The sequence below is a fragment of the Mesoplodon densirostris genome, chromosome 10, assembly GCF_025265405.1.
Source record: "Mesoplodon densirostris isolate mMesDen1 chromosome 10, mMesDen1 primary haplotype, whole genome shotgun sequence".
In the NCBI taxonomy this organism is placed as follows: domain Eukaryota; kingdom Metazoa; phylum Chordata; class Mammalia; order Artiodactyla; family Ziphiidae; genus Mesoplodon; species Mesoplodon densirostris.
The window spans coordinates 60,424,565-60,449,153 of NC_082670.1; the positions used below are offsets into that span (position 1 = coordinate 60,424,565).

At 44.8% G+C, this 24,589-nt stretch overlaps 1 protein-coding gene across 3 annotated transcripts in view; it reads left to right on the forward strand.

Moving 5' to 3' along the window:
* STAC (SH3 and cysteine rich domain) overlaps positions 1-24,589 on the forward strand; it is a 100,356-nt gene that overhangs the window by 38,349 nt on the left and 37,418 nt on the right. For all 3 annotated transcript variants that reach the window (XM_060110105.1, XM_060110104.1, XM_060110103.1), the window contains exons 3-5: positions 20,541-20,641; positions 22,166-22,247; positions 23,331-23,446. In XM_060110105.1, coding sequence (XP_059966088.1) covers positions 20,541-20,641; positions 22,166-22,247; positions 23,331-23,446 — 299 coding nt within the window. The remainder of the gene's footprint in view (positions 1-20,540; positions 20,642-22,165; positions 22,248-23,330; positions 23,447-24,589) is intronic.

Consider the following 24,589-nt stretch of genomic DNA (forward strand, 5'->3'; position numbering starts at 1 on the left):
GTCCACAGTGAGTCTCACTGGGCTAAAATCAACGTGTCCGCAGAGCTGCATTCCTTTCTGGAGGCTCTAGGGGAGAATCCACGTTCTTGTCTTTTCCAGCTTCTAGAGGCTGCCCACACCTTGGCTTGTGACCCCTTTTTATCTTCAGTGCAATGAAGCATGGCAGTGGCAGGTCACATCTTTCTCACACCACCATCCCTTTGGTCCTGACTCTCCCCCTTTCCTAAGGATTCTTGTGATTACACTGGACCTACCTGGGTAAACCAGGATAACCTTCCCATCTCAAGGTCACCTGATTAGCAGCCTTACTTCCATTTGCACCCTTGAGTTCCCCTTGCCATGTAACATAACTACTCACCAGTTCTGGGGATTAGAACATGGACATCTTTGGGAGGCCATTGTTCTGCCTATACCTACCCAGTACAGGGTATCTGGGCAGGGCATCAGCAGTGTCCACCATGGCAATAGAAGAAAACCTTAGTTGAAGATCACAAGACTGGCCTCTGTTGATTCCTTTCCATCCTGTCTCTGATGCCAGTCATGTGATACTTGTTTTCCAGCCAAAGGTTTTGTGATGTCACAGGGTGAGAGGCCATCTTACTTTGAAGTGGGCAGAGAGGTACCTTTCCATATGGTACACAGAATGGGGAGAGCACTGATCCATGTTTTGCTCCTGGCTATTCCCATGAAACAATTAGCCCCTTCTCTTCCCAGATGAAATGAGATGAGGGAGTGAGGATGGTAGAAAGACCATGCGTGTAGAACCAGACAGCCTGGATTAGAGCCCCGTGCAGCTGTGTGACCTCGTGCCAGTGACTTGCCTTCTTTGAACCTGTGTCCTCATTTTATGTGGAGATGATAATACCACCCTCAGGGTTTTGTGTGGATTAATGAAGTGGCAGAAGGGAAGTACCAGGCATCTAATAGACCTCAGTAGAGGAAGGTGATTGGAACTGATATCATTATCATTGTTATTAAACAAGGAAATAGTCATTTTCCTAAGGAAGAGAAAGCTATTTATTTAGAGGGTAAACCAAATTAGTGTAACAAAAAAAAAATTTTGACACTTTATAGGCATAAATAATTAAAAACATAATGTCATGGTAACAAAATAATTAGTCCCTCATCTACACAGCAGTGTTTTACATACACCTTAAAGATTGCCTCTGATTCTGCATTTCCCATTCTGTGAGGGATATGAACAAGCAAGCAGGTGTCTAGAAGAGAGTGATCAGAATGGTGAGTGGTGTGCCAAAATAAGATTGTGAGGAAACCCTGGGAGTTTGGTGTGGAAAAGACTTTGGATGTGCAACTGTGTTTTAAAATACCATATTGGAAAAGTCAAGAGACTTACTCTCTGTGCCTTTAGAGGGAAAGGTTGGGAGCAAGGGGTAAAGTTAAAAGACAAATTTCAGGGAGAATATAACCATTTAACTGAGGCACTTGACCGGTAATTGAAGGGCCTGCCTTATGAGTAGCAAGTAGTTTAACTTCTCCCAGGTGTAGGTCGTCTTGAAGACCTTCCCCTACTTAATTATCCGATGTTCTTTGAGACTCTGCTGCTTCCCAAAGAGACCAATGTCTGTCATCGTTGAACGTGGAAATATCAGTGGTTTCCAGTGTAGCCGGGAAGGTGGGGTTCCGCGGTGTCCTTCACCTTTGGCCAAGACCCAGTTGGTGGGGGGAGGGTGTGTCTGGGGGGGTGTTTATTCAAAATGGGGAGCAACATCAGCCACTTTTGCAACCATACACACAGGCCTGTCCTCATCCTCAGAAAACCATTATCTATTCACACTCTCATTTTCTAGTCACTATTGTTATTCATGTTCTTCCTTCCAACAGGCCACATTTAGGAAGAGTGCTTTGTGTCAGTCAAGGATTTCCGAAAAATCGCCGTATCACAGCTACTCTAAAACTCCAGTGTGCTCAAAACAGCTTTCTTTTACTCTTACTCAACATCTTCAGATCACCTAGGGTTTGGCTGATCCAAACTCAGCTCAATTATTGCGTCCTCTCTCTCTTCCTTATCTCTTACCCTTTCCTTGGACCCGTGGGCTGCCCATGCCATGTCCTTCTAATGGCAAGGACAAGTGGAAGCATACAGAGTTTCCTAGGGCCTTGGGTTGGAGGAACCCAACTGTCACTTCTGTGGGTACTCCACCGGGATGTGGGTCAAACCCATGTCCAGGGATGGAGAAGTGCACTCTGCCCTCAGTAGCAGGGATAGCAAAGCCACCTGCAAAGGACAGAGTGAAGAATGTTAATAATCCAGCCTACCACTGGGCTTAGGATGGCCTCTGCACTATGGAGCCTTTTTTGTTGGGAGACACTACTAAGTCTTAGTGCTAAACTACCTTCCACGTCCCTTCTGCATCTGGAAGTGATGCCTGGCATCTGACCATTACCATGGCAGGGAGGGGTCTCATGTCTTGTGCTCAGAACTCTGAGGCAATTTGGCCTCCAACTTAATTTTTGTGTCTACCTACCTAACTTCGGAATTGGATGCATCATTTTCAATTTCCACACAGATTTCCACCGGTCCTTTTCAAGGCAGTGCTATCCATAACCCTTAAATAGGTGATGATGAGTCTCTATTTTCAGTCTCATGACTGAGTGTGAAAAGACCGACAGCCTGTGTCTTGTTAAAACAACTAATGGAAATGAGTTCACCTCTGAGGAATGTCACAGTCATTACCCTAAAGAGGGTTCCAGGTACACCTCAAGTACAGTGACAATTTTGAAAGATTATGTTTTGAAAATCACACCAAAAAAATGCTTTGTGTTAAAGAGAATTTCACTATACTTTTCTCTTCTCAGAATTCAATGTATAATGTAACTGCCTTTTTAACATAAAAAGAAAGAGAAGAAAGAGTAAAAACAGTCAACAAGGTATACTGCTCTTTTCAAAGATGAAAACCAAATAAACCAAATAGTAGGCTCCTTCAAGGAAAGGAGGAAGGGTATTAGAGAGGTGATGTGAGACCGGAGGGAACGGGGAGAGGGAAAAGGCAGAGGAGGGAGGTGAGGAGAGGAAGAGGAGTGAGGTAAAGCAGAGGCTGATGGACGTCATCCCTCCCGAAACACTGCCCAGGGCTTGTCATCTGTGATACAGCACAGCGGATCTGCCCCTTTTCTTTACTCCGCAAACCTAACCTCCTGTCTCTACATAATCACCTGAAGATTTGTATTTTTTTTTTTTTTTTTTTTTTTTTTTTTTTTTTTTGCAGTACGCGGGCCTCTCACCGCTGTGGCCTCTCCCGTTGTGGAGCACAGCTCCGGACGCGCAGGCTCAGCGGCCATGGCTCACGGGCCCAGCCGCTCCGCGTCATGTGGGATCTTCCCGGACCGGGGCATGAACTCGTGTCCCCTGCATCAGCAGGTGGATTCTCAACCACTGTGCCACCAGGGAAGCCCAAGATTTGTATTCTTTAAGCCTCAGCTCATCTTCATTTTCTAAATTCTGGGGAAAGACCACCTGCTACTATCCCCTTCGAATGACATTCCAGAGAACACATTAAAGCAGGTTTTTTCCTCTCAACTGAGAACCAAAGGTTATGTAATGATGGCCAAGAAAAATCAAATCTCATTTGTGCAGTTTCTAGCTGATGGATATTTGTATAAAAATAAACGGAATCTGGCATCCTCGCTGTCTAGGATTTCTAAGTTGGAACGGACACTCAGAGTTGGGTTTACAGGGTCTCACGTGTGCCTCTCCTGGCTGCCTAAGCCTTAAAGCTGGAAAGCCTAAACATTTGCCACCAGAAAGTGGCAGTAAAAGTAGACCAGGACCCCAGCCTCATTCCCTGCCCATCTCTTTCTAATTTCCTTGGCTCCTTCACTCATTCCCTCATTCCCTAGTTCCATTGCCCTTGACCTTAGACTTGACACCTGAGATTGCTCCCCTGCTGCTGACCCTGCCCTTAGGCCCCTTGGGTTAAGCAGGCACTGTGTCATGCCCCCCGCCTCCAGGACATGGCTACCCTTTATGATCACCTCCTTTCCAGAAATGTGGTCACCTATGCAAGCCAAAGATGATCAAGCCAGTCTTTCATGGAGACATGAGAGAAATAAGTAGTTAGGTGTGTTCACCAGCCCCAATGCTGGATGCCCAAGCCTTTGGGTCAGCAGGATTCAAGAGCCAGTCTTAGACTAGGAGAATCCTCTTGTACTTGCTTAGAAGAAAAATACTTCCTCCACCAAAACAATCCACTCTTGTCATCTTTAGGCCTTGGCAGTGGGAGTTAGGGTGGGGGACACGTCTTCACTGGGCACCCAGTACATGTATTCCATCTAGGGCGCTCTGTCTTTACAACGATCTGTCTACAGTGACTCGTTTCAGGAGAGCATTGAATTTCCTTGCAGTAACCTGCATCTCATTGGAATTGCAAAGACTCCAACAAGTCAATATGTACTATTAGCATAACTAACTCAGTGCATGAGTCCACTCCGTCAATTAAGGAGGTTTTTCTGAGGGACTACATTCTGACACCTTGTTTCCAAAACTTTATTTTTTTTAATTTATTTTTTTACTGTGTTGCGTCTTCGTTTCTGTGCGAGGGCTTTCTCTAGTTGTGGCAAGGGGGGGCCACTCTTCATCGCGGTGCGCGGGCCTCTCACTGTCGCGGCCTCTCTTGTTGCGGAGCACAGGCTCCAGACGCGCAGGCTCAGTAGTTGTGGCTCACGGGCCTAGTTGCTCCGCGGCATGTGGGATCCTCCCAGACCAGGGCTCGAACCCGTGTCGCCGGCATTAGCAGGCAGATTCTCAACCACTGCGCCACCAGGGAAGCCCCCAAAACTATTTTTAAATTAGCTAAATGTTTTTAGTTGGCAGCCACTTAGAAGACACAGCATATTAAATGGGCACATATTTTCTAAACAAATATTTAGCAAAAAGGCTGGATTTCATTGCCTAACATGTCAAGTTTCCTCATACAGTCACTGCAGTCAAAGGATCATTTACTTTCTAACTGTCCAAGTAGCAACCACTGGGGAAAACAATAATGGCTTTGTCCTGGGTAAAAATCCCTAAAACAGGACAGAGTTAGAGATCCTAGTGAAAGTGGTTTATTATGGGGAGAGCCCTCAGGAGAAGGGGAATCAGAGAAACAGGACCAGGCAGGGGAAGGAGTCAAGCAAGGATGTGGTCTCAGCTGGAGTTGACGTCACATGACCCCACCCCGGGGGAGCTCTGGAACACAGATGTTATCATATCGCCAAGTAGCCCTACCTTGAGACCAGGGTGTTGGCCTTTGTATACTCCTGTCGCTCAGTCACTGGCCATGGCTGCCCCCCAGGGGGCAGTGGGAGTGTGACATCCCAGACAAAGAGGATCCCATTTGGCTGAGAACAATTCTCTGAAAAAGGGCCCCCGTGAGCCATTTGGAGCCAGTACTCACAGTGTCAGTACGATAAATAAAATCTAGGCGAGGCACTAACAGCATCAGTATCTCTGTGAACACACTTTACTGCTACAAGACACAATATAAAAACATCCTCCACTAGGAATGAATTTGAAATGCAGATGGACCTTGGCATTGTTGTACCTATAACAACACTGTGTTATCATTATAATGAATAATATAAAGAGAGGAAATATTACATGACACCGAGTCACGGAACTTTCTGCTATGCTTTTGTATGACCGGTAATTTAGTTGTTTCCTGACCTATTCGGACCTCATCCGATGGCTTGAAAAAGCCATAAACGTTGAAACATTAACCACACCTTGAATGGAAATATTCACTCACCGTTGAAGTTGTTTCTTGGTGGGAAATGCCAAACAGAAATCAAGGGGAATATTAAAAAGCAAATGTGGGCCTCCCTGGTGGCGCAGTGGTTAAGAGTCCGCCTGCCGATGCAGGGGATACGGGTTCGTGCCCCGGTCTGGGAGGATCCCATATGCCGCGGAGCGGCTGGGCCCGTGAGCCATGGCCGCTGGGCCTGCGCATCCGGAGCCTGTGCTCCGCAACGGGAGAGGCCACAACAGTGAGAGGCCCGCATACCGCAAAAAGAAAAAAAAAAAAGCAAATGTAAAATCTATGTATTCTCAGGATGGAATTAAAACTCTTGAAATGCCATCAGTCATTTAGCTGGACAGTTGTTTTAGGAGCTGTGCAGCTTATAAGTAAGAAAATACAAGTGCTCTCGAGAATCTTTTTCTTAAATTTCAGATGTATATTTCCCTTTGGGCTGTGGTATGTGTCCATCATAAAATGTGGTACCCTATGGGATTTGCCCTATGGGATTGTTACTCTCTGGAGTCTTAATTGCTTACAAGTAGCAGTAAGTTAACTGCTACTTTTCTACTAGGGGACAAAAAGGCAACCAAGGTAATGCCTGGTCCAACAGAAGTAATTTCTTTGTATTCTTTGCTTATCTGGCCCCATTGAGAGAATTGCGTTGCTTCTGGGGACAGGGTTTTGAGTGAAAGTAAATAAAACTGGAGCACACCTAGTGTAGGGAGATAGTGACCCTGCCGGCTGAGGAATGTTTGCAGGAGGTGGCAATGCTTGGCTGGGAGAAGACTTTGGGGAACACAGTCATTGTCTTCAAATAGCTGAAGTGATCTCATCTGGAAGAGGGTTTAAACTTGCTCGGGGTCCCAGGTGCACAGTGATGGATGATACAGTGAGGCAGAGTTCAAGATGCTAAAAGGAAGAGCTTCTAAAAGTAATCCCAGAAGTAGGCTGCGTAGATTTGGGGAGGGAGGATTTTCTATAGTAAAATAGTAGTAAAATATGTGGAAAATGCTGTACACTACGCTCCCTTTGTATAATCACAGCACACGTTAGCATTTTGAAGTCCTGCTGTCCTGAAGACAACCAAGTGTTACCAGTGGAGAACAGAGGCAGTGGAGCAAATGGTAATAACGGAGTTCTCCCTCCTGAAGATTTTCTTTTCCCTAATTCCACTCAGCCGTCATTGAACACTACTTGGCATGTCTCTCTTTAATGGACACAATTTGGAAAGCCTTTACAGTGCCTGCAAAAGCAAGTTCATTAAAGAGTTATTAAGACTTCGATTCAGATCCCATGTTCTCAGAGAACATTGTACTCAGCACCTTTTAACTAAAGGGGCACAAAATACTTTTCAGCTAGCGTCTTCCATTAGTTTCCTGAAATTTTACGCCTGCTGCCATGTTTTTTGTTTGTTTGTTTGTTTGTTTTTTGCGGTACGCGGGCCTCTCACTGTTGTGGCCTCTCCCGTTGCGGAGCACAGGCTCCGGACGCGCAGGCTCAGCGGCCATGGCTCACGGGCCCAGCCGCTCCGCAGCATGTGGGATCTTCCCGGACTGGGGCACGAATCCGTGTCCCCTGCATCGGCAGGCGGACTCTCAACCACTGCGCCACCAGGGAAGCCCTCTCACCTTCTACTTCAGTCCATGAAATCCAAAGATCTGAGAACTGCTGCTTTATGATAGTAATTAAATCATCTGTACTATCAGTTCTAACCTTCACTTCTTCTAATAAGGATTTTGATTGTGAAATTTTATTTTTTTTTGCTGTCCTGTATTCCCCATGCATTCTTCCAGGTTTTTTATTCCTTCTTTTTTTTTGGCCCCCTGAACCACTCGGCATGTGGGAACTTAGTTCCCCAACGAGGGATCAAACCCTCACCCCCTGCAATGGAAGCGTGGAGTCTTAACCACTGGACCACCAGGGAAGTCCCTATTCCTTCTTTTGACTCCTTTATGGTAGTATCTGATTGTCTTGGATTTTATTGTCAACCAAAAGCAGATGCTGTCTATAATTGTCTTCTGTTTAGTATAATATAATTCTTTAAAATGCATGTTCCCTTACAACACTGTTAAAGGAGCAAAGGAGACAGGTGATTAATGCAGTCACGTAGACGAGGTGAATGGCAAATCTGATGGTGTAAACGCCTGAGGGCAGAGGCTGTGGTGTGTTGTGTTCACTGTAGCATCCTCAGCACTAAGTCTGGCACCCATCCTGTAACAGGTGTTCAGTATGAATCTGTTGAATGAATAGATAAATGATTGCTCAACCATTGATAACTATTATGAGAATTATGGTTATGATTATTTTTATTATACACAGAAAAATATTCACGATTAAGAAGGTAGAACTGGGGCTTCCCTGGTGGCGCAGTGGTTGAGAGTCCGCCTGCCGATGCAGGGGACACGGGTTCGTGCCCCAGTCCAGGAAGATCCCACGTGCCGCGGAGCGGCTGGGCCCGTGAGCCATGGCCACTGAGCCTGTGTGTCCAGAGCCTGTGCTCTGCAACAGGAGAGGCCACAACAGTGAGAGGCCTGTGTACCAGAAAACAAACAAACAAACAAAAAAAAGGTAGAACTGCAGGCTATCTCAACAGCCATGGATCCATCAAACATTGAACACCAACTGTGTACCGGCCCCGTGCTGATGTCTAATACCTTCATAAATTCAAGTGAGGAGACTGAGAGGTACCAAAGCAGAAGAGACCAGAATTATCTAGAAACTGGGAGAAGTGAGGAGGAGCCCCTGACTCTTTCAAATGAAGACCTGCTGGGCCTCCTTCCATGCAGATGCTGCGGTGTCCACTGGGGAGGGTGGGTTTAACAGGCCTCGTGATGTTCTCACTGGCCTTCCAAGGCCATCCCATCTCACACCCCCATCCAGAGCATCAGACTGGGATGTCCCAAAGCCACATCACTGATGGGAGAATATCTGAGTCCTGTTTGGGGGACTAGTTGGGGAAGTCGGGCACCCAAAGGAATTGTTAGAGGCTGGTTCATCTCAGTGATAGCCATACTTCCACATCTGTGTCTAAAGTTGTTCTTCTTAAGGTACACATCTGCTGACATTAGGAAGACATGGACACTGCATCCTACCCTGTCCTTAAACATCTCATGATTATTGAGAATAAGAAAGGGACCAGGTGGTGACGAGAGAATCTTTATATGCATAAAAATTTCCCAGCTTGTCAAACACTGCTGCTATCCTATCAGTGTACAAAAGAAAATGAGGGACTTCATTCCTGTGAACTGTTTATTTTACTAGTAAAATACTGACCAAAGTCTTAAATGGCCAAATTTGAGGGGAAAATTGTGAAAAAAAATGGTAGCCAAAGGAAAGAGACTGTCCCTCTTAAATTATTATCCATCATGATGTTTGCAGATGTTTTGGTGATTTCTTGAATCACAGCATAGACATGATTTCCAGAGAAATGATGTTATTTGTGCCCCAAAGAAGAGATCTGTATTTCAGGAGCCTTTTAAAATCATACCTTAGTGGAAAGAAATGACAATACAGGAGAGTACCTCCACTGCATAAATAACTGGCCAGACAGGGGAGAATGATAATTCAAGGCAGTCTTTTGTTACATTTTTAGTCATTCTCTGAAGGTCTAGGTCTCCAGCTAGATGCTATTTAGTAATATCATAGCCAATAGATTCTGAATATATATATTTCCATGTTCTTCTGAGACCCTCTGTGCTTCATATATTTTCTCCTTGTCCCACCTACCAAGAAATTAAAACGCTGCCTAGGACACAAGGAAAGGAGGAGAAATCTGTCAAGGTGGAATTGGGTGGACAGAAAGTAGGCAGTGAATTCTGGGTACACTTTAAGCCTTTTCTAAACTTGTGGCTGAAAAACATTTTCCTGACTGTGATGTTGCTGATTTATGCCTTCCTGCTTGAGGTTAAGACCAAGCCATGGCAGACAAATGTAGAAAGGACCCATGATTAATTCCATGTTTGGAAGCTAGGGATCTCCTGGAATAGGCCATCTCCTGTTAAAAACAGGGGAGGCAGAGACCTGTTGGAAGATGCATATCCTGTGCCTGCATTCAACTGCCAGGGCAGAGAACGCTCCACTGACCTACTTTATAAAGGTCCCTTTGCTTGTGCAGCCCCAGGGATATCACGTAAATGACTGAACTGGGCCAGTAGTAAAAAAAAAAAAAAAATAGGACAGCCCTTTGTGTGTGTGGCTTAAAGCATCCGGCAGGTGTGTGTGTGTAAGGGAGACACGTATACCCTGTGACCCAGCTATTAAGGACAGAAGATAAGGGGGAGAGAAATACTAAAGCATTTTCTTTGTAGTTGATCAAGCATTGTCTGGTTGCTGAACCAGAAAAACACAGCATAGACTATTCTATCACGTGCTAAGCTTACCTGGAAAGATCCATAAGCCTTTAGCTACCCCACACTCCTCGTCCCAATAACATGACAACAAGCAAGCACAGGAGTGCACACGTAGATACCTGCCAGCACGTGTGCTCACCACACACACACTTTACCTCCAATCAAGGAAATGTGTGTTTCCATTGACACGGCAAGAACATGGCTTCAAGAGTTTACATCTGCTTCATTCTGATCCCTTACAGTCTAAGATCCAAGCACTGTAATGCCATAAAGAGAAGTCACAAGAATGACTTATTATAACCGAGGCGGGACAGTGAAGCAGCTTGACTCTGACCCAGAAGGACTGTTATCACTTCACGTGAGATCAGCCTGATAGCCCTCTTTGAGAAGGAGATTTCAAGGAACATTTTCTGAGCATCCATTTTCTCATTTTAAAAATAGAAATAAAAATATCTCTCTGATAGATGTGGCATAAAGATTCAATGAGACAGTGCCCAAAAGCAGTGGTGCCCACTTAGCAGTAAGGTTCAGGGCTCTTTGCTTGTCCCTGTCTTCCTGTCCTGCTGTCCCAGGGGGCATGTACTGGTGCTGGCCGGCCTCTTTCCCAAGCTCTGGTCTCTCACTTTAGCTACCGGAACTCTGCTGCTCAGATGCCTTGTGGATGCTGAAATGCCTACATCTTCCCACAGTGAAGCAGATCATCTCCTTCCCCCATAAAACCTACCGCTTTACTGCTGGCCTCTCCTACTGGGGCACATGGCACCTGTGTGCTCCCATCTACCTGGCCAGAACCTCAAGGCTATCTTTGACTTCTTCCAGCCCCTCTCTCTAGGAACCCCACCCATGAGCAGCACACACTGTCAATTCTACTTCTGTGGCTTCTCCATGGCCAACTCCCTCCCCTCTTCCCACTGCTCCTGCCTCAGGCCAGGCTTCAGCACATCTCATGTGAACTGTTTCAAGAACTTCCTAAACTATGTTCTTTTATCCATCTCTACCGCCTCATCCCCTTGACACTGCTGCCAACCCTCTTCTGAAAGCAAACTGACATCGAATTACTGCTTTTCTCAGGGATGCTTGCTCGACCTGATTGCCCAAAGAATTATACTCAAGCTCCTTAGCTTGATGCTTATTCTAAAACCTCCAGTAGCTGACAAAGGCAAAGAAATAAGGGCTTTGTCCCATCAGATTTATGGAAGTGAAACTTCGTTCACTGCCCTGACAGTCATCATCAGTGGCACTAGTGAGCATCTACAAGTGGATCATTGCAAACAAATTCAAAATACAGAACTGCAAGAGAGAGCCAGGAGAGAGGCAGAATGGGGCAGAGAGGTTGGGGTGGGTATTTGCATTCTGGCTCTGCACTTAGTAGATGGAGTGACCTTGGACAATTGATTTACCTTCTCTCAATCCCAATTTCTTTTTTTTTAATTTTTATTAAAATACAGTTTGCTTACAGTGTTGTGTTTCAGGTGTACATCAGAGTGATTCAGTTACACATATATATAAATATATATTCTTTTTTACATCCTTTTCCATTATAGGTTATTACACGTAATTGAGTATAGTTCTCTGTGCTATACAGTAGGTCCTTGTTGGTTGTCTAGTTTATATATAGTGATGTGTATATTTTAATCCCAAATTCCTAATTTATTCCTCCACTGGCTCCCCTTTGTAACTGCAAATTTGCTTTCTATGTCTGTGAGTCTACTTCTGTTTTGTAAATAAGTTCATTTGTATCATTTTTTTAGATTCCACATATATGTGATAATCATATTATATTTGTCTTTCTCTGTCTGGCTTCCTTCACTGAGTCTGATCATCTCTAGGTCCATCCATGTTACTGCAAATGGCATTATTTCATTCTTTTTTACAGCTGAATAATATTCCATTGTGTGTGTGTGTGTGTGTGTGTGTGTGTGTGTGTGTGTGTGTGTGTGTATAGCACATCTTCTTTATCCATTCATCTGTTGATGGACACTTAGGTTTTACTTCCATGTCTTGGCTATTGTAAATAGTGCTGCTATGAACGTAGGGGTACATGTGTCTTTTCCAATTATGTTTTTCTCTGTATGTGTGCCCAGGAGTGGGATTGCAGGATCATATGGTAGCTCAATTTTTAGTTTTTTAAGGAACCTTCATACTGTTCTCCATAGCGGCTGTTACCAATTTACATTCTCACCAACAGTGTGGGAAGGTTCCTTTTTCTCCACATTCTCTCCAGCATTTATTATTTGTAGAGTTTTTCATGATAGCCATTCTGATCAGTGTGAGCTGATACCTCATTGTAGTTTTGATTTGCATTTCTCTAATAATTAGCAATGTTGAGCATCATTTAATCCCAGTGTCTTTCAAATGAGATTGAAAATAACAATACCTACTTCATGGAATTTACTGATGATTAAATACATTGATACAAGTGAATGTTCTTTGTGTATTAAAAAACTCAAAAATTGTTCAGTATGATTAAAGCTATCTGTATGTATGAAAGGTTGAGATTAATAGCATGCCAAATTCCTCGGAAAGCACTTTGGAGATGGAGAGACGGGGTATAGCATAGATTGGCCAATCCATTCTTAGGAGAGCTGAGGATAAACACAAATTCTTGAGCCCTAAGCTAGAAGAACAATTCTGAAGAAAGCAAATGAGACTGTGAAAGCTGCAGACCTCAGAGAAGAGGAGAAGACAGAGAGCAGCAGAGATTATTACTGAGGTCAGGGGTATTCCAGATGGTCATGAGAAAGTGATCATTCAGGAAGACATGTCTCAAAACTTCAAGCCACACACATGTAACAGAAGGAAAGCTTGCTGTCCATGGTGTTAGGATGTGAAATGGTGACCCAGAGGGCAAAGGCTATGGACTCCAAACACAAAGCCCTGAGCCAACCCAACTCCTGTTGCTATTTTTGAAGCTCAGTGTGGGTGAGGGGCGGGAGAAGTAGGGAGAGTTTTTCCACTAGGAGTCAGAAACCGAAATAGGAAAGATCAACAGAAGCATTTATAAACAATGAATGCCATTAATTTTTTTAAACTAGGAAGGAGTTGGAAAAGATGTAATGTGGCAGGGAGTGGGGAATATAGTCAGGGAAAGATGGCCCAGGAGTCTTCAAACCATCTTGTTCAATTGAACTCATAGTAGGGGACAGATAGCATGGGTTATTTTTAATCAAGTTCTCATGAGTAGAGTTCAACTGTGATGGGAAAAATGTTCCCATTTTTTCCCCTCTATCAGAAAACTTTCTAACTATTGAGTGATTTCCGAAGTTTGGGGGCAGTTTAAGCTGTATTGCTCGAATTCTGAAGCTCAAATTCTTTCTAATACACCACACTATGAGGACAGGTCCAGACAGTTAACAGCATCTGCTTTGAGGAGGGTTTGAGGAATCAGTAGCAGAGATGGAAGGAGTGATTCCCAGAATCGGCTTTCAGCCCCTTCCTAGGTCAGGCAGTCATCAGATGGAACAGTATTCTGCCCTGGATTGTAGGGTCAACCGGGAGCTTGGAGAGTTCTGGGTCCCAACAAACCAGGATGCAGTCACATTGAAACATTGGCATGAAAAGCAAAACTGACCAGCTGGGAGCCCAGGCAGTAAAGATCTGCGGGTGACTAGAACCCCCTAGTCACACACGCCTCCAGGAGCCAGGGGCCACAAGAAGGAGCCTCACTCCTTCCGCAGCATGAGTGGGGCCGAACCCCAGCATTCTCTCAGCCTGGGCACTTCTCTAGCCCAGGTCTGAGTAGGCTGATCATTCCTCACTGACAGTAATGTTCTTTGTGCCAAGCCCTTTCCTGGCCACAGAGGTTATAGAGGTGAATAAGCCATCACGCCAAGTCAAGGGCCTTTTGTGAAAGGTACCTGGGAACAGTAAGGGAACAGAGGAGAGAGTGTGGGGCCTGAGGTGGTGGAAGCAGGGAGAGTGTGTGTGCAGGAGGCTTTGGAAAATCCTTAAAAGGGCTTCAAGAAAATGGTAAGCTGTGGGCTTCCCTGGAGGCGCAGTGGTTGAGAGTCCACCTGCCGATGCAGGGGACACGGGTTCGTGCCCCGGTCCGGGAAGGTCCCACATGCCGCGGAGCAGCTAGGCCTGTGACCCATGGCCGCTGAGCCTGCGCGTCCGGAGCCTGTGCTCCGCAACGGGAGAGGCCACAACAAACAGTGAGAGGCCCGCGTACCGCAAAAAAAAAAAAAAAAAAAAGCAAATGGGAAGCTGTTTAGCACCTGAGCAAGAAAGGCAGAGGAGGCAATGTGAGCAGCGCTCAAGTGGCATGAGCCGGCTACCCTTGCCAGGAGCCACAAATGATCTGGCAAAACCAAGGAGTAAGTAACTCAAGGTGGAGCATTTTGAAAATGAAGCAAGGAAAATCAGCAGAGGTCCCATCAGGGAGGGAATGCTACGGAATTCTGTTTCATTCCTTGTGTTAGTGTTTATTGAAAGGCAAATGGCCCATGAATAATGCTATCTGCATTATAATGCCGGCTTTTATCACCCAGCGGAGGTTTTGTTATGGCCTTTAGTTTAAAAATACTAACTCTGTCATCTTTACTACTGTTTGCATAGTCCCTAGCCTTTAAATGCCTCTGGTCTGCCCAGGCACTGAAAGCACACCCTCCACTTTTGCTCTCATCTGTGGCTCTGAGGCCCTTCTGTGAGCCTGGCTTCTGGCCCTCTGAGGCTTTGCAGACTCTTGATGCAAGCGATCTCCTGATCCCTTGCAGTCTCCTCTCCCAGCCACAGCCTGTACTGCCAGAGGCTGAGGGGAGTCCAGTAGCTAAACCGGTAAGAACAGGGGCCTGGAACATCTTTGAACTATCTCATCTATATTTACCTTTGAATCATTTATATATATTTTATGTAATCCAAGAAATATTTATGAATCTATTTCTAGATATTCATATATATAACATATATATTATTTATTTCTAGATTTTTTAAAGTTTTTTTCCCCAAATCATAGTAAGGTATCTTTCTTGTCTAATTTACATTAATTTTATCAAATAAATTGTAAGAGTGATACCATGGTTGTACAATCTGGAAGCAAACTAATTATCAGTAACAATGTTAACTATTGTTCACCGCTGATTAAGTACTGTACTATGATTACATTTCTTTTCTTACACATTTCTTTTTCTTATTTTTACCCATTCTCCATATTGTTCCTCTAGGTAAGTGATCTCAAGGGCAACAATTGTTTTATCTTTAACTCTGATCCTATATGAAATTCAACCAAGGGGTAAGCAATGCCTCGATGACAAAATCTTACCAAAATTAGTCTGGCCAATTGTTTTATAGATATCTGTAATCGATATCATTTCTTTTAAAAAGCCTGTCATCCAATGTAGTTGATTCATCCATTTGCACTGAGAAAACCCCTTCAATATTTTCTCCTAACGTCTATATATAAACTTCTTCATTCACTGGAGCTTCAACACTTGCTTTTCTATGGACAGCTCACTTATCCATAGTGGCAAATGATACCAGGTTCATAAAATGGCTCAGTGCCCAACAGTTAATCAGTGTTGTATTGGTTTGCACTGATCCATTCCAAAATCCATCTCAATATCATAACTCACATTCTTAACAATTTTCAACTGTAACTCATAGAACTATCTTAGATTTATCCTAGAAGTTCATATCCCAGGGAAGAACTGATGGTTTCTGGGAAGATCTGGCCCCATGTCTTCCCTATATCTCTATATTCCAAGGACCACATCATTCCAAGGGGCTGACTTGACCTAGTTTCCTGCAAGTTCAACTTTGCTTTTTGTCACAGTAGTACATGAGACTAGTTTAAAGGTGGTACCGATGGTACTGAAAATACTACAGTGGAAACTGTCTCATCCTATAACCCAGACTCGCTTCTGAAAGTCAACAACTTTCATCCTTTTTAATTGTTGCTTCTGGCATTCATTTCAGTATTTCTAAATCCTGTGCTTCTACTACGATTTATTGATGAATCAAACATGTCTTGACTTCCTGCTATAGAGGATGAGGATTCAGCTCTAACCCCTCCAGCAACCCCTGCTTGTTCACTTCTTCCTCACTCTCAGTTTCCCACAAGAGTCACATCACAGTCTGCTGCTCCCTTGCTCTCTTGTCTTCCCAAATAGTTTTATCACAATTTTGTGTTAACTAGTCACTTTATACACTATTATGACCATTGCTCACTTCTGATTCTAGTATTGTACCATGATTACATTTCTTTCCTTACACAGGTTTTATGTTGCTTCATACTGGAAATTGCCTTTTTCATTACCTTAACTTTTCACGCACCTATACTTGTTTTTTTAATATATTCTCATATATCTTGTCTAATGCCATATCTATTATGATATCCAAATCTAAAAAAGCTCTATAAATGTTTAAGTTCCATTTTTTCCCAAGTCTACTGCCTCACTTCATCTGTGGCTCCTGTCTAGGGCTATTACTGTGTTGTCATATGGGCATATCATTTACCTCTCCTCTATATTCTTGTGTTGCACACTGAGTCTGATATTTTTTTCTTCCTTGATTTATTTCTTCATCTTTCTAAGGCACATTCTTCAGTAGTTTTCTAAGAAAGAGTGTGTGGAAAGTTAAATATTTTTAATTCCTGAGGATCTGAATATGTGTTTATTCTGCCTTCATACTTGTTGGTAATTTGGCTGAGTATAAAATTCTAGGGTGGAAATTTTCTTCTTGCAGAATTTTGAAATTCCACAGTTTTTGAAGCTCCATGACCTTCTAGTTTCCAAGTTGCTATTGGGAAATCCAATCTTCCTCTCATCTGCTAAATTGCTTACCACACCTTCAGTTGCTATCTTCCAAATGTATGTTGAACTTTCTTCTACTCTTGCCACTCCTCCCAGTAACTCTGTTAATTGGGCGTTTATACCGTTTTTTTATTCTTGCTAATTTTAGTGGAGTTTTGGTATGAATAAGTGGGAAACTCATGTTGCCAGTCCACCATATTTACTCAAAATCCAGTGATATCTTTATTTTTCCAAGTGTGTAAACCCATGCCATCCCCTTTGCATATATTATGATGCTATTACTATTAGCAACCCTGAGAGTAGTTAGTACTATTCCCATTTGATGATGAGACAGCTGAAGCTCCAAAAATGTTAGTAGTTTTCTTAAGTTTAAAGAGCCCACATGAGACAGGTTCAAATTTAAAATCATGTTTTTCCCACCCTACTGAGGCATAACGGTCACATTCAGTGATGCCTTTGTGATGGAGATCAGTGGTGATAAAACAAGTTAGATTATAGCTTCTCCATATCTTGCTACAGTAAACTAATGCCACTGCTGGGATGTAAATTATTCCTTTGAACTAGTCTCTGAGCCACAGAATCCAAGCTTTCCTCTTCAGTCACTTTTGTTATTCCATGGTAGAAATTGGAACACCTAAAACCAAATAATTGCTGGTGGTCTGACTCATACAGTGGAGTGTTTTAGAACAAGCAAGGAAAACTGAAATTATGGTGTTCAGGTCTGCAGGAAAATATACCTTAATATATAATGGCTCTATTTCAGAGTCCAGCACACAATGAAATAACTTTCCTCTTGGAAGCTTTTACTTACATTCTCACATAAGGCACAAATAGCATTCTCTATTTGAAAACAAAAATTAAGTTACTGCCTTCAAAGTCCAGTCTTTTGAAGACATTGCAATCTTTCAGCTAAGTGGTTATTTTCAAAATGGAAAAGAGATTTTCCAACTAGTATTTATGAACAAGCACACATACCTAGTAATTTATGGTGTGTTTATATGTCACTTTAACTTTCTGTATTTATAACAGCAGACACACTTTGTGTTAAATGATGCCTTCGTGAAGGGAGTTTTCAGGTAATACCTCCTGAAGGGTTTCTAGGGCTTTGTCCAGTCAAGAGTTTTCCTGTTGCTTTTCTCAGCTGACTCTCAGGTTCTCATAGTCCCTATTTTATCATCTCATTATCCTCAGCTGCATCCTCCTGTAGGTTAAACAAGCCAAATAATAGGAGGAAATGTTTGGGTCAAGCAGGGAAAGAGTGAAACTAAGCAGGACCTTCTCTGACCTGAGGCAAGTCATTCTACTGCTTGGATCCTCAGGCTTCTCGTCTGTGAAATAAAATCATACACATACACCATTGTAAAGCAATTATACTCCAATAAAGATGTTAAAAAAATAAAATAAAATAAAATCATACACATAGATGATCTCCAAGTCCTCTTTCAGCTCTTGAATGCCATTCCTACACCATCGATGAAATCAACTTCAATTAATTATCTAAATCAGTCACCACTGATTTCAGTATGTGTGTGACTGACTACAAAGGAATTCGTTCATTAATTTCTTTAATACGTATTTATTGGGCATCATACCCAGAGCTGGGTATACAGTGGCAAATGGACAGACTCAGTCCTTAGCCTCATTGAGTTCATAGTCCAGAGGAAAAGACAAAAACGAACTCTCAAATAAATAACAACTGTGATAAATCCTGTGAAAGATAACAACAGAGCGCTGTGAAAAGACTAACAGGAGAAAAAGATAACTTAGAGGCGGGGAGGGGGAATCTTCCCAAGAAGGCCTCATTGAAGAAATGACAAGCGGCCCTAAGGATGAGGACAGTGAAACAAGTGAGGAGCTACAGACAAGCATTGCAGGCACACAGGGCAGCATGTGTAAAGACCCTGAGGGATTCAAGAGCTTGTGCATTTAAGGAACTTGAAGAAGGTCATGTGGCTAGACCCTGGTGAACAAGAGGGGTTGGCCTGAGACAAAGTTAGAAATGGGCACCCACCAAATCATACAAAGTCTCGCCACCATGGTGAGCATTTTGTATAACATCAGAAAGGCAGGGAGAACCTACCGAGAGACCGTTAAGTAGGAGATTCTACACACAGTGGAGGAAGGCAAAAATGGATAAGGCAATTCAGTCAGGAATTGGTCCGGATAAGGCGTGGTGATGGTTTGGAGGAGGCAGTGGTGGAGAAGAGGGTGGATTTTATGTGTTGGGCTGTCCTCCCTTTGTGTCTGTGGTCAGCTATGATATATAGGGGAGACCTGTGACCTCATGTGTCACGGCATATGGACATATTAATTCCTACTGAGGGAAGCTCGTTGCCTTTCTAGCTGGTCTTCTTGGGCAGCATTCCATGTGATCCATGGAAAATATTCACACATCCTTTTGCTGACAAGCTTTTAAGGTGCAGGCCTTGCCTATATGGCTGTTTCTCCTTGGTAGGCTGGCAGGACCACTGGTCACCCGTATCCCTCACCTACATGCTCCCATGGGTGTGGCCACAGCCATGTGTCCAAATCTCCTCAAAATCCCTCTCAGTAGGAGGAGACTGAGAAGAGAAGAAAGCACCTCCTTCTTCTCATTATGTAGAGAAGCATAGTTTTAGGGATAAAACTAATAGTGCCTCAACAACTCTACAAAGAAATGCTCCCTCCAGCCTCCCACCTCCCTTCCGCTTTTCCAATAGGCTTGATTTGCTTGGTCACCTAAGGGCTGTGAAATCCATTTTGGCACCTCATTTTTAAGACCTGCTTGGAAGCCTGCCACCTCCTTTTCGTAAGTCAGAGCAGATGGCACCTCTTGTCCTGTATCCTCTGTCCTGGACCCAGTGGAGACAGAAGACACCCCATTTTAACATCCTCTCTTCACCTCCATCCAGCCACTTTCTAAAACAACAAATGAGGTGCCCAGCACCACTCCTGTCTTCCTGAAGCTCCCACATCCCACCCTCTGGTCTGTCCTTCCGATGCCTCTCCAGTGCTGCTGCCTTGGGCCTTGGTGCAGGCCAAGATTTTGGACACGGTGGCCAGGATGACTCTCTGCCTCTCCTCCCTCCTCTGCTTTCTTTCTTCTCACCTGTTATGGCACTCTGTCCCAGGACACTAAGTGACTCACTGCAGGGGTAGTTTCACTGCCCCCCACCTCCTCTTCCTTTTCCCCCAGGCAAGGGCTGGTATCTGATCGAGCCCTCTATCCCCCACTTTACACCATCATCAGCCCCACTTTCACACAGACCACGCTGTTTCCCCTTTATTGGTCATTTTCCAGAGAGTTTGCCCAATAGTTCAGACTGTGTGATGGGAATTCAGGTAAAAACAGGTAGAATTTCAGGAGTTGGACTACTCAGCAAGATACACAGAAGAGCAGAAATGTGATCCATATGAAGAGCAAAGAAAGTGGGATTTGCAAGCTTGAATTGAGTGAGCAATGGAAGCAGAGGAGGTTGAGGTTGTCTGGAGGAATAAACAGGAAAGGGGCGGGAGGAAACCAGAGCTGATACTTTGGGTAGAAAATATGGAAGAAGGTAAAAGGATCTACCATAATATTTTGTCCATTTTTAAATCCTCATATAAACATCACAGGAAGATGAATTAGCTGGGTTATGGGAATGACCACTTTTTCAGTGATTTCATACAAGTCGCCAGGGAAGAGTAGGTTGTATCCTAACCAAAGCTCACCATATATCTGACAGGAACAAATGCTAAGCATGGACTGCGCTGCAAGGCCTGTAAGATGAGTGTCCACCACAAGTGCATGGATGGCCTGGCACCCCAGCGGTGCATGGGCAAGCTGGTAAGGGCTTGTGCCCAGAGTGTGCCCCGGAACTGCTGCTCAGGGCACCTACCTGCCCGATGAGATCACTCCATTCAAAATATTTCACGGCAGCACCCTGAGAACCGGACACCGGGAAGGTACCCTCCACGTCTCTGGCTGGACAGTGTGGCTTCCTAGTTGGCATAATGATTGAGGAAGGAGGAGCTTTGTCAACTTAGGAGATGCATGTTGCACATGTGGAAAGGGCTCAGTGTCCTTCATAGAGTGGACAACTTGTCCTGGGTCAGCACTTTCCCGATTTTAGCATTGGGACTGTCCAGGTTTTGCAAGTAAAAAGCAGGCATCCCAGGAACCCCCTCAGCCCCAGCTTAATTGTCTGACAGCTCAGTGCGTATCAAGAATGGGATAGAGATGAGCCGCCCCACAGAAGTAGAGAGAGTAGTAAACATCTATAACCCTGTAACAGATCATGGTGGCCAAACCAAGGGCTGGGGGCTCAGCCTGGCCCATTCTGGGCTGATTGTCGCATCTCAGGGGTGGACTTCAGTACTGGTGCCACACAATGATAAAAAAGCCACCCAGAACACTTTTGAGAATAGTTGAAACTAAGATGGCCAAAGAATTATAGAAGGGACCAAGAATGTCTACCCTAGACATACTTGGGGCATGACAGCTGTCTTCAGAAAAATTTAAGATCTGTCACACAGAATTCTGTCATCCTCTGTGGCTTCAAGGAAAAGGCCTAGGATCAGTAGGTTCCAAGTCTTAACCATCAGAGATCATGTCACCAAAGACCTGCCTCCAGGATTAGTGAGAGTTCCTGCTGTCCACATCCCCAGCAGTGTTCACAGGAGGGTACCACTTGCTAGGAACATTGGAAGGGATCCTGGAATTCTAGTAGGGGTGGGACCCTTCAGTTCCCATCTAACACTGGGGTACAGTAAGTCGGGATTCTTAGAGAGTTCATCTCCGTACTCTGATTGGCAGTGTCCTCTTCTCCCAAACCCCTGCCTCACGTGCTCCCCTCCTCTCCTCCCATGGTGATTCCCACAAGCCAAGGCAGAAACCATGGATGAGGGGTCAGAAAAACAGAACGGAATCTAGAACACAAAGCTCTGCGTAGAGCTCATCAGACATACAAGGGACTTCAGGTCTACCTGTGAGGTCTGCTTGCCCATGCCCAGACCTTTTAATGATGTTCATGAACCACGTGGTGAAATAACACACGATGGTCCATTTGTGTCCTGGGAAATAATCAGGAGCCCAACATAAAGGAGGTTGCCATGTGCACCTGCAGAGGAGAAGCGGGACGGGGGAGGGCAGGGCTGGGGGCTTGCTTTCTGGAGGGAGTGGAGCTTGCTTGTTGACACCTGTACCTCCCAACCTGACCCCAGGGATAAATTACAGGACATGTCAGCATCTTAAAGGGAGACAGGGAGGCACCCCTAGAGGAACCAACTGGTTTCATTTTTAGAGTTCTCGTGGGGTTTTCTCCATCGCATCAATAACATTGAGCCCTTCTCTTTCTCATTCTATCTCCAGCCAAAGGGGTTTCGGCGTTACTACAGCTCCCCCTTGCTCATTCATGAACAGTTCGGATGCATTAAAGAAGTTATGCCCATTGGTGAGTTGGGACCTGGTGGGCTGAGCTGGGTTTGGAGCAGCGACGTCAGAGCTGACGGCTGCTCTTCTCCCAGGTCCCGGTGCTGCCGTACCAGTGGGGGGCCGGGGGGTGGCATTCGTTTGGTGGCTAATTGGGTTATGGTTGTTTGTTTTGCTGGAGGGGAAACTTAAGGTGAACCCAATTCTCCAGAAATGTTTGTCCTCTCCCTGATGAAGCTTCAAAGAACCCAGGTCCCAAAGGCCATCAGCAGCATGGCAGAGTGGAAGGAGCATGGAGCCTGGCATCCCATAGACCTGGGTCACAGCCCAGCTCCTCCATTGACCAACTGTGTGTCTAAACAAGCTACACAACCTGCTGGCCCCTATACAATGAAAACAGCAATGGCTGCTTTTCATAATTTTTTGTAGAAAATAGATATACATTATAGACCAATGCTTGGAAGGAGCTTACTGAATATTGTTTATTCTTTAATGAGGAAAAAGTGTCTTATATTTTTAGGTATTTCTGGCTTGAATATATTCCTCAACAATATCCTTCAGTTCCATTTCTTCTCCCTTTCTGAAAATCTCTGCATTTATGTTTGCCTTTTGGTGGTGGCAGGGGGAGCAACTTTTAAACTAGAAATTTACAAACTAGAAAGCTTTTAATTAGAAATCCCAGGAAGCCTGGTAACGTCCAAGTCTTTCAAAAAGGTTGCCTCCTACTGCAAACTTTGTGTCATGAGACTTCGTACCTTGGTGAGCAGGGCCTTTCCCTAGAGGAAATAAAGCTGGTCTCTGGGAAGAACCTTGGCACTGCAGTCCTGCGGGTGGATAACAAAGAGGAAAACCAGTCAATCAGCAAAGGTTTGGGAGCAGAGAGGGCTGAGTGCAGTGGAGGGACCTGGGAAATGGGCACAGGTCGTGGGGGGAGCGTGCGAGGAAACTTGACCACAAAAGCCCCATTTTCCCAGGGGTAAGAGGGTCTGTTGTGCAGGACCTACTTTTCAATGCCATTAACCCAAGAGGTATGAGAGGTGGTTGTCTATCCCGACCGAGATATGAGGAAACCCTTCTCTCAGATGAGCTTTCTCTTCTGCTGCAGCCTGCGGCAATAAGGTGGACCCTGTCTATGAGACCCTCCGCTTCGGCACCTCCCTGGCCCAGAGAACAAAGAAGGGCAGCTCTGGCAGCGGCTCCAGTTCGCCTCACGGAACCTCGGTAATTGTCCTCTTCCTCCCTCGGGCACCGTGGAGTGCGAGTCCCACCTAAATGCATCAGGCGGGGGGAGTCCCTTGGGGGTCAGGCAGCCTTTAAAGGGAGCTCCAAGTGCCTTTGGGCCACTAAAGGTTAACCTTCTGGGGCCAACCCCCAGAGATCCTTTTACTTTCCTCCTAAAGACCACGCTCCTGGCCTCAGGCTCATTGACTCTCTCTCCCTCCCCCACCCACCACTACTAGCTTATCTGCTGACGCATAGAAAGGTTCAACCCAAACAAGGGGCAGAAGCAGAGAAGTCCCAGCTGCGTCCAGTTCTCCTTCCAGCTACATCCCAGTTCAAGAATACAGCCATTTCTCACATTTTCTCAGTCCTCTCTCTCTAAGGCAAGATACACCCTTTGATTTCTTTCACACAAACACTGCCCTCCCCAGGAGAGGAGGGTGGCGTGGAAGCAGGGTGCTTCCCTCCATGGGACACACACCCTCCCAAGCACCTCTCTCCTATGTTTTACCTGATCTAAAATGAGTGTTGTGTGCACCTCTGTGACCTGGTATCATCATCCTCTCTCTGACTGTCCCAACCAAAATTTCTGTGAATGTCCCAAGATGCCACACAACTCTGTAGCAGAGAGAAGGCTCCCCAGAGATGGGCCTGACCTGCCCGCATGAGCAGCAATGTCTGCTGCTGCGGTTCTGAGCTCTTGCTCATCACAGCAAGGAGACATCCTGAGAAACACTCCGCGGGAGACAGTGAACGTTTTTGCCTCCACATTTGTGACTGATGCTACGAGCAGAAAGACCATCACAGGCATAATTGAGGGATGTCCAGTCTGCTTTCGTGTCTAAAACAGCTTTATTTCTAGCAATATCTCGACCCTACAGACTGATTTTAGGGGCAAAAAGCATAGTTTGTTCAGTGTCAATAACATGTTCGTTCATCATAGTCCACTTATACTTCCTGGCACTGGTTCCATCAGTAAATATTTCTTGGAATTTTGCTCTGTGAAGGCTTTGTTCTGAGAGCTGCAGGGAGACAAAGACAAATCAAGTTGTACTTAAACACCTGTCACTTCACTCTTTCCCCAGAGTCCAAATCGCCTCAGTGGAAGCAAACAGAAACAATTGATTGCTACTTTAACATGAC